Source organism: Oncorhynchus mykiss, chromosome 6 (genome assembly GCF_013265735.2).
Source record: "Oncorhynchus mykiss isolate Arlee chromosome 6, USDA_OmykA_1.1, whole genome shotgun sequence".
NCBI lineage: Eukaryota > Metazoa > Chordata > Actinopteri > Salmoniformes > Salmonidae > Oncorhynchus > Oncorhynchus mykiss.
Window position 1 is genome coordinate 65099150 of NC_048570.1, and position 14103 is coordinate 65113252.

The 14103-nt window shown below is 44.0% G+C and overlaps 2 protein-coding genes across 3 annotated transcripts; both read left to right on the plus strand.

The window, feature by feature from the left end:
- Nucleotides 1-4074: 4074 nt before the first annotated feature.
- On the plus strand, nt 4075-7171 carry LOC110526353 (trans-1,2-dihydrobenzene-1,2-diol dehydrogenase). Of its 2 annotated transcripts, none has more exons than XM_021607251.2 (7): nt 4075-4346; nt 4520-4631; nt 4743-4954; nt 5480-5732; nt 6006-6130; nt 6345-6495; nt 6752-7171. In XM_021607251.2, exons 1-7 carry the CDS (start codon nt 4257-4259, stop codon nt 6859-6861), a joined length of 1053 nt encoding a protein of 350 aa, XP_021462926.2. In that variant the 5' UTR covers nt 4075-4256; the 3' UTR covers nt 6862-7171. The 2 variants fall into 2 exon arrangements, with proteins under 2 accessions (XP_021462926.2, XP_021462927.2); XM_021607252.2 differs by having other exon boundaries at nt 4077-4346; nt 4743-4906.
- Nucleotides 7172-7559: 388 nt separating this feature from the next.
- dhdh.2 (dihydrodiol dehydrogenase, tandem duplicate 2) lies at nt 7560-13922 on the plus strand. The gene is made up of 7 exons (XM_021607253.2): nt 7560-7859; nt 8374-8485; nt 8701-8864; nt 9041-9293; nt 11965-12089; nt 12244-12394; nt 13757-13922. The coding sequence occupies exons 1-7, from the start codon at nt 7770-7772 to the stop codon at nt 13864-13866; spliced, it is 1005 nt and encodes a 334-aa protein (XP_021462928.2). The 5' UTR covers nt 7560-7769; the 3' UTR covers nt 13867-13922.
- Nucleotides 13923-14103: the final 181 nt, after the last annotated feature.

Below are 14103 nucleotides of genomic sequence, written 5' to 3' on the forward strand. Positions count from 1 at the left end.
GGCTCTGTGGGGTCTTTTTGTGTTTATGAACAGAGCCCCAGGATCAGCTTGCTTAGGGGACCCTTCTTGAGGTTAATTTTTCTTTAGGTAATGGCTTTGTTATGGAAGGTTTGGGAATCACTTCCTCTTAGGTGGTTGCAGAATTTAACGTCTCTTTTCTGGATTTTGATCATTAGCGGGTATAGGCCTAATTCTGCTCTGCATGCATTATTTGGTGTTTTATGTTGTACGCTGAGGATATTTTTGCAGAATTCTGCAAGCCGAGTCTCAATTTGGTGTTTGTCCCATTTTGTGAGTTCTTGGTTGATGAGTGGACCACAGACCTCACAACCATGAAGGGAAATAGGTTATATAACTGATTGGGGTGAGCATCCCTGTCTCACCCCACGGCACTGTGGAAAGCAATGTGTGTGTTTTAAAAAAAAAAAAAATTCTCCCCAATTTCAATCTTGTCTCATCGCTGTAACTCCCTAACGGGCTCGGGAATGGAAGGTCAAGTCATGCGTCCTCCGAAACAGGACCCGATAAACAGCTCTTCTTAACACCTGCCCGCTTAACCCGGAAGCCAGCTGCACCATTGTGTCTGAGGAAACACCATTCACCTGACGCCCGGCTCATCACATGGACTCTCTAGAGCACGATGAGCCAAGTAAAGCCCTAACCCGGACGTCGCTGGGCCAATTGGTTGTGATACGGCCCGGGATCGAACCTGGGTCTGTAGTGACACCTCAAGCACTGCGATGCAGTGCCTTAGACCGCTGTGCCACTCAGGAGGCCGAAAAGTGTTAGTTTTTTTTGCCAATTTTAACTGTATACTTGTTGTTTGTGTACATGAATTTTATAATGTTGTACATTTTTCCCCCAACACCACTTAACATCCATTTCTATAGCAGACCCTCATGCCAAATTGAGTCAAAAGTTATTTTGAAATCAACAAAGCATGAGAACACTTTGCCTTTGTTTTTGTTTGTTTGTTTTTATTTGTCAATTATGGTGTGCAGGGTGAATACATTGTCTCTCTCTCTTTCTCTCTCTCTCTCTATAGCTGGCTGTACTTTTTCTTTCCCTGCTGACTGAAGGGCTGCTAAGTGAGCTGAGGTATAGTCTCATCCAATGGGTATGTGCTGCAGACACAGATAAGATTCCGATAGGGTTGGCACAGTGCAGAAGCTCAAAGACTGCCATTACAGCCTTCTAGCTCGTCTCTTCTCGTCTCTTCCTCAGCTCTATCCTTCTGCTCTATCACACTTTTTATAATGGAAAGGAAAAACTGCAGCCCCAAACGTCAGTACATCCCGTTCCATTGACAAAATGACTTATTGGTCCCCTGCACACTTTGCTCTCCCCCCACATTCATCAAGCTCTCCTCCCAGCCTCCCTCCACCTCAAACTCCCCTGCCCTCGGCACATCCTCTCCTCACCAGCCCGGCGCTCGCCTCCCTCTCCTTGCCTGGCTGTCACCCCTCCTCCCTCTGCAGTGACCTTGAGTTACAGATGGAGAGATGGTAGCTCCTTTAGTACAGCGATACTAGTCCCACCAAATTCACCTAGCTCTAGATATACAGTATATCTAGAGCTAGGTGTTTGCACACTTAAGTATTTGCACACTTATGGGCAGCTGTGTCTAAGAGGAAATAGAAACCCTTTAAATCAAAACAGGATTATACAGTCTCTCCCTGCATGGACATTTTTATTTCCCATTAAGCTCAAGTCAGAGATGAAATGTTGTTTTGTAGGATGAAGTCTATAGCTGCACAGCTATTGCTGCTCCAAAAGAAGGGCACTTCTACTGACAGCTGAAAGCTAAGATGAAGTGATGTGACGGAGTGCAAAGACAAAAGTGTCTTTTGTGATCAGCCACCTTCACACAACAACAACAACATGGCTCCTGCCATGGAAACCAACCACGGTGACATCTTTGATAGCCACCCAGCCCCCAACACTCCCCCAGCCTTGTCAGTGACAAAGCCAGGGACACAGTCAGACAGAGATGATGCATGAAATTTTAATCAAATAAGCACTCAGTGAGAAGTGATAGGAATGGAAGGCAATCGTCCTGGCTGCTGTGAATTAATGAAGCCCCCGCCTGGCTTCCTGCATGCCAACGTCCTGACTCGGCTCATCTCATCAGCAGTCTCTGTTCCTGGAGCCAACTCCATCTTTACTGTATGACGTCTCGTCTTCCAATCTCAAGCACAATCCCCACAGGGCCCCTGGTCCCACCCCACACCATGCCAACCCTCCTGTCCTTCAGCCCATCTCTGTCAGATCTGTGAGCCTGCCTGATTCGTCTTCAGTTCAGAGGCACGCATGCCCTCTTCTTGACCTTGAGAGCCATGCTGGAAACAGAGAAAGATGTCTTGACGAGTCTCAGCAAAGAAAGTTTGACTTTTCATTCCCTCTTATGGCTGGCAATGTCACAGCTTGGAGGGAGAAAGTTGGGTCCCAGTACCTGGCTTCTTCTCTGCACCAGCCCTGTCCAGAATGTCCATAGCAGACCACCTGAGACTCTAGGTTATTTCTCTTGCCCCCATCATCTGCCACTGCCACAGTGCCACCAGGCCCTGTCCTCCCCTCCATACCTCCAACACCCAGATGGACCAGTCCTCTCAGGTACGGCCCTGACTGACACTCACTCCTCCTGCTTCTCTCCCTCTCTCTCTTTCTCTCCCTACCCACCAGGCAGTAACATCACTATGTGCACCTTTCCTGCTGCACACAACGTTTACACAAAGAAAGTGTAACATTTCACCCAAGGCGGAGATGGGCATTCCCATGGCAACCAGGTCCTGTGGTATAGGCAGGGAGATTAGGCCAAGCCTGACGCCATTTGCATACAAATTGCCCAGCTGGTACCTTGTCGTTATGACAACGGCACACAGCTCCCAGAATGCCTTTGGAAGTGAGACACAAAGGCAAAGCAGCCGACCAGCAGAGTCAGAGTCATTGATAAAAATGTATTATTTTTTTCACAATGAGAATTGTTTTCGACAATGTTCTCATTTGAATCCAATCTCTATGTATCTGTTTGAAATTGAATTAAGATAGAGGAAGAAAGTACACTGTGTAATAAATTATGTGGAAAAAATAAATAGATATATATTTATTTTTTGGCTTATTGGGACATATTATTATCATATGAAATGTGATAATAGTCATAAATACATCAGCCTGAAATACAATAATGGTATAAGTTGCACAACAATTAGAAAACAAAATAAATGTATGTTTTTCTCTAATCAGATGCTATGGCCATTTCCAAAAATGTCAACAATTGTATTTTCGGGTTGACACTTGTTTGATACCTGATGATGCTTTTATAATGTAACACACAACAATAAACCATTTGAAATTCTCACAGTTTTGCAGGATCCCTGAACTACACTTATAACATGTTGCCATCTAGTGGTCCGTTCTGGTAATCCATCTGTTTATCCGTTCTGGTAATGAATCTGTCATAACTGTTTGATGTTTAGCCCAGGGGCAACTGAGCTCTCTCATTTCCATAGTCATCCTAGCTCAGTGTATTGACCAGCAGCTAAACAACTGTGCTTGGCTGTACTGTGTTCCTATGGGATCTTGTGAACACTGCATAGCCTACTTGTTCACCCCAGTGGTCCCTGTGGGGCTCCAGTTTAACCATTGGCCTGTGTGCTGCTGTCAAGCCCTTGCAGGCTAATCAATGCCTAATCACAGCCCCCTACCGCCTTCCTAATAGTCCCAGCTTCCCCGGGTTGACCTGCAGCGTTCTGGGACAGTGATTATGTGAGGGCAAAGTGAGTATGTCTCTACACATTAAACCATCCAGTTCCCCATGATGCTAATGTTGCTGGAGAATTCCATTGAACTGTTCTGTTACAGATTGTCAGAGACAACCGGTACAAACCACTTTGGCCTGGTTGTAAGAGACTTGTATCAGCAGCAGCATTACATGACTGTATGAACCTGTGGTGGTGCTCCGAGGGTTGTGTGTGTGCTCATATGTGTGTGTGCGTGTGTGTATGCTTACGCATATGTATGAGTGTGTGTGTGTGTGATACTCCCGCCTCTCGAGGGGCAGCAGAGTGGAGAGCTGGTATTCCCAGTCTCTCCAGCATATAAATGCAGCAGCAGCTCTCCAGGGTGAAGCTACCAGCTCTGTGGAGCTCCACTACATCTGATGATCCGGCACTCCACAAGGTCACAACCGCTCTCCTCAGCTCTGACCCGAGGCCCAGGCACAGCCCCTCTTACCTGCCAACTACCATCTGTTCAAGATGGCGACCCGGTGGGGACTCTGCGGTGCGGGGAAGATCAGCCACGACTTCAGTGTGGCCATGAAAACCCTCCCTCCTGGAGACCACCAGGTACCCCACTCCACCCACCCACCCAAACAAACACATTCTATTGTGATTCACATGCTGGATGTCTCTCTTCCTCCTGCCTCTCTCTTTCTCTCTCTCTCTCTTTCTCTCTCCGTTGGCACTGACAGCTTGCCTAGAAGTGATGAATGTCTGTGTGTTTTCCCCTCTCGTTCCAGATAGTGGCGGTGGCTGCGAGGAGTCTGGAGCGTGCCCGGGAGTTTGCCAAGAAGCACAGCATCCCTAAGGCCTATGGGAGCTATGAAGAGCTGGCCAGCGACCCAGAGATTGGTGGGTTAACAGCCTCGGAGGGCCTGTCTGTGCAGCCACAGATAATGGCTTAATGACGTAACTGTTTGAAAATCAGCCTCCAGTCTGTGTACTGTGTGACTGTCCCTGCAGACATGGTGTACCTGGGCGTGCTGCACACGGAGCACTGGCGCCTGGGCCTGCTGGTACTCCACGCAGGGAAGAACATGCTGTGTGAGAAGCCCTTTGCCATGAACTCCAGGGAGGTGGGGGACCTCATTGCTGCCTCCAAGAAGTCCAATGTCTTTCTCATGGAGGTGTGGGAAAGGCTCAATGAGTGTTGGGGGTTCCATCAACGTGTCTCAGTCTGTTAACATTATTTATTGCTTGGATTCTCACCATTTGTACTGTTGTCACATTGTTGTAGCAAATATCAGACCTGGGCTCAAATACTATTTAAAATATCTAAATTACTTTCACATGCTGTATATGCAAAGTAAGTATTCACAAGTAGCTAAGTATTTGGAAATACACTTGCAAAGTATTTGAAAATACTCAAATACACTCCCATACGTTTAACCCAGGTATTTGAATATATTATTTGAAAAGGTATTTGAAAATACTATCAAATACAATTTGGTAGACTATTTGGTGTTTACAAATAACCACTGAAATATTCAATTAAAAGTACTTGTTTTGGGCTGTGTATTTGAAAATACTCAAATACAGAAAAAAAGTATTTTAAATACCAGATCCTCAAATACACATATATTTGAACAAAGGTCTGGCAAATATATCGGATTTTGTTGATCATATGAGGGCTGTTGAGGTATAGAAAGGAACTGTCTGTCCACTCTGTGAGGTGATGGTCTCTCTCTGTCCTTTCCCAGGCCATCTGGTCCCGTTGTTTCCCACTGCACAGGGAGGTTCGCAGGCTGCTGGCTGAGGACGCCATCGGCGACGTAAAGCTGGTGAAGGCCTCTTTTGGCTCCCCTCAGCTTCACATCCCCCGCTCGGTGGAGAAGGAGCTTGGAGGAGGCGCTCTGCTGGACATTGGGGTCTACACCTTGCAGTTTGTGTTGATGGTGTTCAACGGGGAGAGGCCAGAGTCCATCCATGCCACTGGAGTTCTTCTCAACTCAGGTATTAATCTTGTCACCTACATGTAGTACCAAATATCCTGTGCGTGCTGGCCAGCTAACAATCTATCACAAGATACTACTCACTGGTCATGTAAACCAAGTACCGATCAAGTAAACCAGAGAGCGTGGGACGGGGACAATGAATTTGGAATTGGGCACAACCCAAGGATCAGATTAACATTGGGGTCAGTATTAACTAGGCCTACGACAATAATTCATTACTTATTGAAGAGTAAAGGGCGAACTTTCTGTTTGACCTGTTGATGTTTGACAGGAGTGGATGAGTCCATGGTGGTGGTGATGAAGTTTCCCAGGAACAGGCTGGCTTGCTGTTTCTTCTCCATCGCTGTTTCACTGCCTAACGACGCCACCATCAGCGGAACAACGGGCACCATCAGGGTATGTTGCTACTGAATCAACCTTTAAACTGCCCAGTCTGTTTTATCTTCATTTAGGGGAAATGTAATATGCTGATGAAAGAGCCGACAAATGCTAGACAATGTCTTATCTACAGTATGTCCCTGATTGAGATTTCATTGAGATGTATTATTTATACATGCATATACTGATAAGTATACACATAAAACATAATGGCTGTTTCATGTCCTCTCAGGTTCTAGGTCCCATGCATTGTCCCACCACACTGGAGGTGAATGGGAAGACGACACAGTACCCCCTGCCGGAGCCCTCCTTACCTCTGAACTTCACAAACAGCACTGGGCTGCGCTACGAGGCTGAGGAAGTCAGGCAGTGCCTGCTCAAAGGTATGGTGGCTCGCAAGGTCTTACCGGAGAAAAACACAATTTCTCTGTTCTAAGATGAGTGTTTGTTTGAACAGATATACAACAACAATTCAATTGCACTGCTGCTGGTAGATCCTAGAAAATAAACCGTAAAAACAGTAAAATAAACAATAACATTGTTGTTATACATGCTGCTTCCAACCTGAACCTTTGATTACAATACAGTCAGTCGATTTCTGCTTACAATAGTCAGTCAATTTCTCCTTCTCTTCCGCAGGACTGAAGGAGAGCCCCAGAATGCCCCTGTCTGAGTCGGCCCTGCTCACTGAGGTTATGGATGAGTGCAGGAAACAAGTGGGAGTGGTCTTCAACCAGGACCGCCAATAACCACCCCTCACTCGCCACTCGACCATAGTCCATCTGACCTGTGCCACAGGACCTGGACATGGACAGAGCTGTTTGAGGCAGGAGAGAGGGATCAAGCCATGAGTGTATATGATCCCCTCACGACTTAGCCCTATACAGCTTGCACCTGATGTGAGACAAATTTGAACACGATGACGATAAAGACAAGGAAGCCTGAGTTGATTAGTAGGCTACTGTGAGCTGCTAAGACTGACAGGTTAAATTAAGAGTACCAAAATCTGTCACAGTGAAGTGTATGATTGATGGGTTCAATAAAGGACACTGATTGTCATGGTGAGGTTTATTTCATGAGGTGACAAGATCATTCTAAGAGGGTGATCATCAGTCAGAATACATTCGAAATTGGAGAAAAAACGAATTGTCATAGACACTTTGTCGGACCCCCATATTGAAAACTATTGTCTGAGTAAACAACGACCAATGACTTTGCTACCCAAGGTCATGGGTGGAAAAAAGGCCTGATGAGTCAGCAAGTTTAGATATGGCACATTTGACAACATAGGCTACCTTGGCCAGCTTTTAGGTTTCAGTACACCAAGCAACACATGGGGAAATAATGTAATCTAAAAGTAATTCAAATATTTTATATTAAAGATTTGAAGTGTTGTAGGCCTAATGCAAAATATGAACATCATTTATTCATTAGACACAATAAAAATCACCACCAAACCTCGGTCTTTTATGGGTGTAAAATGGCACGTTGATGCCATCTGTTGGTAAATGTACGTTACTGCAACACCAGTGTTATATAACGTGTGTGCCTCATATACCCGGATGTATTTGTAATATTCCGAACACGGCTGGTTGGTTCATCAAAACAGAGTCTGTCTCCACCTGCTGGCTAATAGTTACATGTTTTCTACGCCAATATGGCAACCAGGTGGGGAATCTGTAGCGCCGGGAAAATCAGCCATGATTTCACAGTGGCACTGAAAACCCTCCCTCCCGGAGACCATCAGGTACTTGTACCCGTTTACAGTAGACAGTGACACCCACCACCACAGACTTTATTGTAGTCGTGTTCAAGCCTCAGTTTGCTATCGTCGGCGTTGAGTTTCAAATGGACGTGAATGATCTGAACTGCTGTATGCGTTGTTTGTTGGCAACCTTGTACTTTACGAAGTTTCCGATTCCTGTTGGAACGTTCAACTAATTATACCCACCCGTTTTATGATCAGAAATCAGAAGGTTGCACTGCACCCATGTAGTTAACTTTAAGTAGATTGTAACAGTTACAATGTGGCCCATTGTAATGAATTCTTCGAGTTGCTGACATTACATTCTCGTTTACTGCCACACGGTACACTCTGCACAAATGAATGATTTACCGTAAAACTCGAACTAAATGAGCATGTGGGCAAATGTAATATCGAAATGTGAAAGTGGCTTATTTAAAAGTGCAACATGCTACAAACATGTTGCAAATGTAAAGTGATGAATGAATGAAAAAACCCACCTTTTGGTCTTCCCTAGATTGTTGCTGTGGCAGCACGGAAACTACAGGACGCTGAGGCGTTTGCAAAGAAGCACAGCATCCCTCAAGCCTATGGCAGCTATGAGGAACTGGCCAGAGATCCAGAGATTGGTCAGTGTCTTGTCTCAAACATAATCTAGCCGTCACCTCCGGTGCTTAATGTCCCTCTCGGCGTGTGTAATATGCGTCAGAACAGTGTTTATTAGTGCCTTTTATTATGGCATTTTTCTAAACGGCCTCATGTCCAGTAATACAATGTATTCCTCTTCTAATTCTTCAAAATGTATCCTTAACCCTGTCTCCTCATTGTCACTGTGTGTGGGTAGATGTGGTATATGTGGGCACCATCCACCCATACCACCTGCCAGTTGGCATGCTCTTCATGAAGGCCCAGAAGAATGTGCTGTGTGAGAAGCCTATGGCCATGAACCTCAGAGAGGTACAAGAGCTGGTGGCCTCTGCTAAGATGAACAAAGTCTTTCTGATGGAGGTAAAACGGACTGTTACACCTGTGTCATTATGACCACGTCACATACCCAGCCAGTGTTTCAACAACACTCAGGTGAAGGCAGCCCTGTGTGTGTTAAAAATAATACTTCATTCATCTTTGTTCATGTATTTGTGTTTAACCATAGTGCTCTCCCTCCTCCTCCCTTGATGCTCCAGGCAGTGTGGACCCGCTTCTTCCCAGCTTCTCTGGAGATCGAGCGCCTGCTGTCTCGGGGGGAGGTGGGTGAGGTGAAGATGGTAAAGGCAGACTTTGGGGTGCCCCTCATGCACGTGCCCAGAGCGGTGGAGAAGGAGCTGGGAGGAGGGGCGCTGCTGGACATCGGCATCTACTGCCTGCAGTTTATATGCATGGTGTACAATGGAGAGAAGCCTGAGTGCATCCAAGCCACCGGTGTCTGTCTGGACACAGGTAGTGAGACAGCGATGGGACACTTAGAAACAAATACTAGTTGTAGATATTGGGGGTACTAGTGATCTACCTATTGGGGATATATTACTAGTGATCTACCTATTGGGGATATATTACTAGTGATCTACCTATTGGGGATATATTACTAGTGATCTACCTATTGGGGATATATTACTAGTGATCAACCTATTGGGGATATATTACTAGTGATCTACCTATTGGGGATATATTACTAGTGATCTACCTATTGGGGATATATTACTAGTGATCAACCTATTGGGGATATATTACTAGTGATCTACCTATTGGGGATATATTACTAGTGATCTACCTATTGGGGATATATTACTAGTGATCTACCTATTGGGGATATATTACTAGTGATCTACCTATTGGGGATATATTACTAGTGATCTACCTATTGGGGATATATTACTAGTGATCTACCTATTGGGGATATATTACTAGTGATCTACCTATTGGGGATATATTACTAGTGATCAACCTATTGGGGATATATTACTAGTGATCTACCTATTGGGGATATATTACTAGTGATCTACCTATTGGGGATATATTACTAGTGATCTACCTATTGGGGATATATTACTAGTGATCTACCTATTGGGGATATATTACTAGTGATCTACCTATTGGGGATATATTACTAGTGATCTACCTATTGGGGATATATTACTAGTGATCTACCTATTGGGGATATATTACTAGTGATCTACCTATTGGGGATATATTACTAGTGATCTACCTATTGGGGATATATTACTAGTGATCTACCTATTGGGGATATATTACTAGTGATCAACCTATTGGGGATATATTACTAGTGATCTACCTATTGGGGATATATTACTAGTGATCTACCTATTGGGGATATATTACTAGTGATCTACCTATTGGGGATATATTACTAGTGATCTACCTATTGGGGATATATTACTAGTGATCTACCTATTGGGGATATATTACTAGTGATCTACCTATTGGGGATATATTACTAGTGATCTACCTATTGGGGATATATTACTAGTGCTTTACCTATTGGGGATATATTACTAGTGATCTACCTATTGGGGATATATTACTAGTGATCTACCTATTGGGGATATATTACTAGTGATCTACCTATTGGGGATATATTACTAGTGATCTACCTATTGGGGATATATTACTAGTGATCTACCTATTGGGGATATATTACTAGTGATCTACCTATTGGGGATATATTACTAGTGATCTACCTATTGGGGATATATTACTAGTGCTTTACCTATTGGGGATATATTACTAGTGATCAACCTATTGGGGATATATTACTAGTGATCTACCTATTGGGGATATATTACTAGTGCTTTACCTATTGGGGATATATTACTAGTGATCTACCTATTGGGGATATATTACTAGTGATCTACCTATTGGGGATATATTACTAGTGATCTACCTATTGGGGATATATTACTAGTGATCTACCTATTGGGGATATATTACTAGTGCTTTACCTATTGGGGATATATTACTAGTGATCAACCTATTGGGGATATATTACTAGTGCTTTACCTATTGGGGATATATTACTAGTGCTTTACCTATTGGGGATATATTACTAGTGATCTACCTATTGGGGATATATTACTAGTGCTTTACCTATTGGGGATATATTACTAGTGATCAACCTATTGGGGATATATTACTAGTGATCTACCTATTGGGGATATATTACTAGTGCTTTACCTATTGGGGATATATTACTAGTGATCAACCTATTGGGGATATATTACTAGTGATCTACCTATTGGGGATATATTACTAGTGCTTTACCTATTGGGGATATATTACTAGTGATCTACCTATTGGGGATATATTACTAGTGCTTTACCTATTGGGGATATATTACTAGTGCTTTACCTATTGGGGATATCCTAGTACCGCAGCTAGCAATTGTAGAGAACACTAAGGTCATATCTTTATATTCCTCCACTTTTAAGATTTTAGTCCTTGTGTCAACTCGCTGCTTCTGATATATATTCCTGTGATATGTGTTAGTCTTCTCCCTGTTGTTTTTAAACATTTAAAAAAATGTACCTCTTATTTAACTAGGCAAGTCAGTTAAAATGAAATGTTTATTTACAATGACTGCTTACACTCTGTTGTCTGTTCTGTGGTCCTCTTTGGGTTCACTCAGAAGTCATTTCATTGCCACTGAGGTTTAAATTACAATGGTCTTCTTTATAACCGTTTAGCTTGAGGTTTACAATGGTTAGCCTGTAAAAGTTGTGCAACAGCTGTTTTCGTATTACCTACTGAATCTGTCAATTCTGTCATTTTTAACCTAGGGAGAGGGCCAGTCTTTCTAGTTTTTCTTAGATTAGGCTTCACTCTTACCTCTTATCACTTTCACTGTCGGAAAATATTTCGTCGTGCTATTCAGGTAGTCCAAAAGTGGAATGTTAATGACTCCCTGCAACGACAGTGCTACTAAGCAAGTGCATGTTCATTACAATGCAGAGCTGTAGACCCGTGTTCACTCTAGTTTGAATGGATGATATGGTCTGTGAAAATGACATGATGGAAGGACTACTGAAATGTTAGAGGGAACGTGTATCAATATGTGTTGAACATGTTAACAGCCATGTCATCGTGTTTGTGCTAGGTGTGGATGAAGGCATGGTGGTCACCCTGAAGTTCTCCAGGAACAGAATGGCAGTGTTCACCTGCTCTATTGCTGTGGAGCTTCCCAACGACGCTGTTATCATTGGCACCAAGGGAACCATCAGGGTAGGTTCTACAAGGGACACACTCCTCCAGAAACATATTTTATACGTTGAATCAATGTCGCATCGTAGCTAATTCAAACCACCTGCTAATCATAAAAAGTCTAATTATACAGTATGTATTCTAGTGGTGGTGTACACTGTGTTAATTCATCTAGGTTCCTGAGCACATATGGTGTCCTACCTCCCTGGTGGTGAATGGGAAGGAGATTCAATACACTCTGCCTGAGCCCTACCTGCCCCTCAACTTCATCAACAGCACTGGGATGCGCTATGAGGCAGAGGAGGTGCGCCAGTGCCTGCTCAAAGGTACACTAATGAGACCGTAGATGTAACAGTGTGCAACATGGATTGCCTTTCAACTAGCTCCCCGCCTTCCCTAAATGTTGAAGCAGTTACAGACCCATGTCTTGTTTACTCATTGTGAAATCACAACAAGATGGCAGCAAACCATCTGAAATGCCCTCAACATGTCTCTGACATTCAGCTAGCTCAAGACTTCTGTAATGTTTCCTGAGACTACTCCACAGACAAAACAAACCACTGGCAAATTCAACAATGGGCCTTTTCATGAAATAATAATACAAATATGTATTTGTGAGATGATTTGCATAGAGCCCCAACAGATCCAGAGATGGCGCAATCTCTATTGCACTCCACACTGCCCTTTCCCACCTGGACAAAATAAACACTTATGTGAGAATGCTGTTCAATGACTACAGTTCAGAGTTCAACACCATAGTGCCATCCAAGTTCATCACTAAGCTAAGGAGCTAGGGACTATTCACCCCCCTCTGCAACTGGATCCAGGACTTCCTGATGTGCTGCCCTCAGGTGGTAAGGGTAGGCATCCTGTATTCCCTGTTCACCCACGACAGCGTGGCCGCGCACAACTCCAACACCATCATTAAGTTTGCCATCGACGCAACGGTGGTAGACCTGATCACCGACAACAATGAGCAGTGTGGTGCTAGGACAAACTTTCCCTCAACGTGGGCAAGACAAAGGAGCTTATCTTGGACTACAGGAAACAGGAGGGTTAAACACACCCCCATTCACATCAATGGAGCAGGATGAGAGCTTCAGGTTCCCCGTTGTCCAAATCACTAAGGATCTATTATGGTCCAAACACACCACGGCAGTGCCTCTTCTCCCTCAGAAAGCTGAGAAGGTTTGGCATGGGCCCTCAGATCCTGACTAGCTGCATCACTGCTTGGTATGGCAACTGCAAAGTACTAGAGGGTACTGCACATATGAGTGGTCCTTTGTCCCCAGCACAAGGTGCACTTGTAAAGATCATGCTGTTTAATCAGCTTCTTGATAATCCATCCACCTGACAGGCGTGGCCTATCTTGGCAAAGGAGAAATGCTCACTAACAGGGATGTAAACACATTTGTGCAGTCTTATTTCAGCTCATGAAACCAATACTTTGTTGTTCAGTAGATTTTCATTTAGCAAATCTTTTATTTCAACTGTGCATTATTGGGAATGGGCTCGAAAGTCTACACCGGTTGTAGTCAGTGCATGTGACCAATAACATTTTATTGGATGTGTTCCTCAGAAAACAGTTGTACCTTCAGTGCATATGTCTTCTGATGTAAGCTCTGCCTAATGGCTCCTGGCAACATGTCAGACAATGCAATCTCTAGTGATTCTCTTGTGTCCTGTAGGCCTGAAGGAGAGCCCCAGGATGTCCCAGGCAGACTCTCTGCTCCTGGCTGAGGTGATGGATGAGGCACGCAGGCAGGTGGGAGTGGTTTACAGCCAGGACCACCAGTGACCAACAGACCTTTGTTTAATAAAATGATCCACTAAATGGTCTTTGTCATCAAAACACTTAATTGACTTTCCCTAATATCATATATTCTATGGAATCCTTTAAGACCACATTAAGAAAATGAACTGAGGCACATTTGGAGTGTAAATTCTATGTAGTGTCAACAGTCAGTGGTGAGTAGCTCCAAGCCAGTCTGAGATGGCACGTACACAAATCTTGTGAACCCAGTTAAGAGTACTG

Bases quoted from the DNA above. Each gene is read 5' to 3' on its own strand.
- LOC110526353 (XM_021607251.2), top strand. From the start codon at position 4,257: ATGGCGACCCGGTGGGGACTCTGCGGTGCGGGGAAGATCAGCCACGAC. The intron at 4,347-4,519 runs GTACCCCACTCC...CTCTCGTTCCAG, and splicing joins TCCCTCCTGGAGACCACCAG to ATAGTGGCGGTGGCTGCGAG. The intron at 6,131-6,344 runs GTATGTTGCTAC...ATGTCCTCTCAG, and splicing joins GAACAACGGGCACCATCAGG to GTTCTAGGTCCCATGCATTG.
- dhdh.2 (XM_021607253.2), top strand. From the start codon at position 7,770: ATGGCAACCAGGTGGGGAATCTGTAGCGCCGGGAAAATCAGCCATGAT. The intron at 12,090-12,243 runs GTAGGTTCTACA...TAATTCATCTAG, and splicing joins GCACCAAGGGAACCATCAGG to GTTCCTGAGCACATATGGTG. The intron at 12,395-13,756 runs GTACACTAATGA...TGTGTCCTGTAG, and splicing joins GCGCCAGTGCCTGCTCAAAG to GCCTGAAGGAGAGCCCCAGG.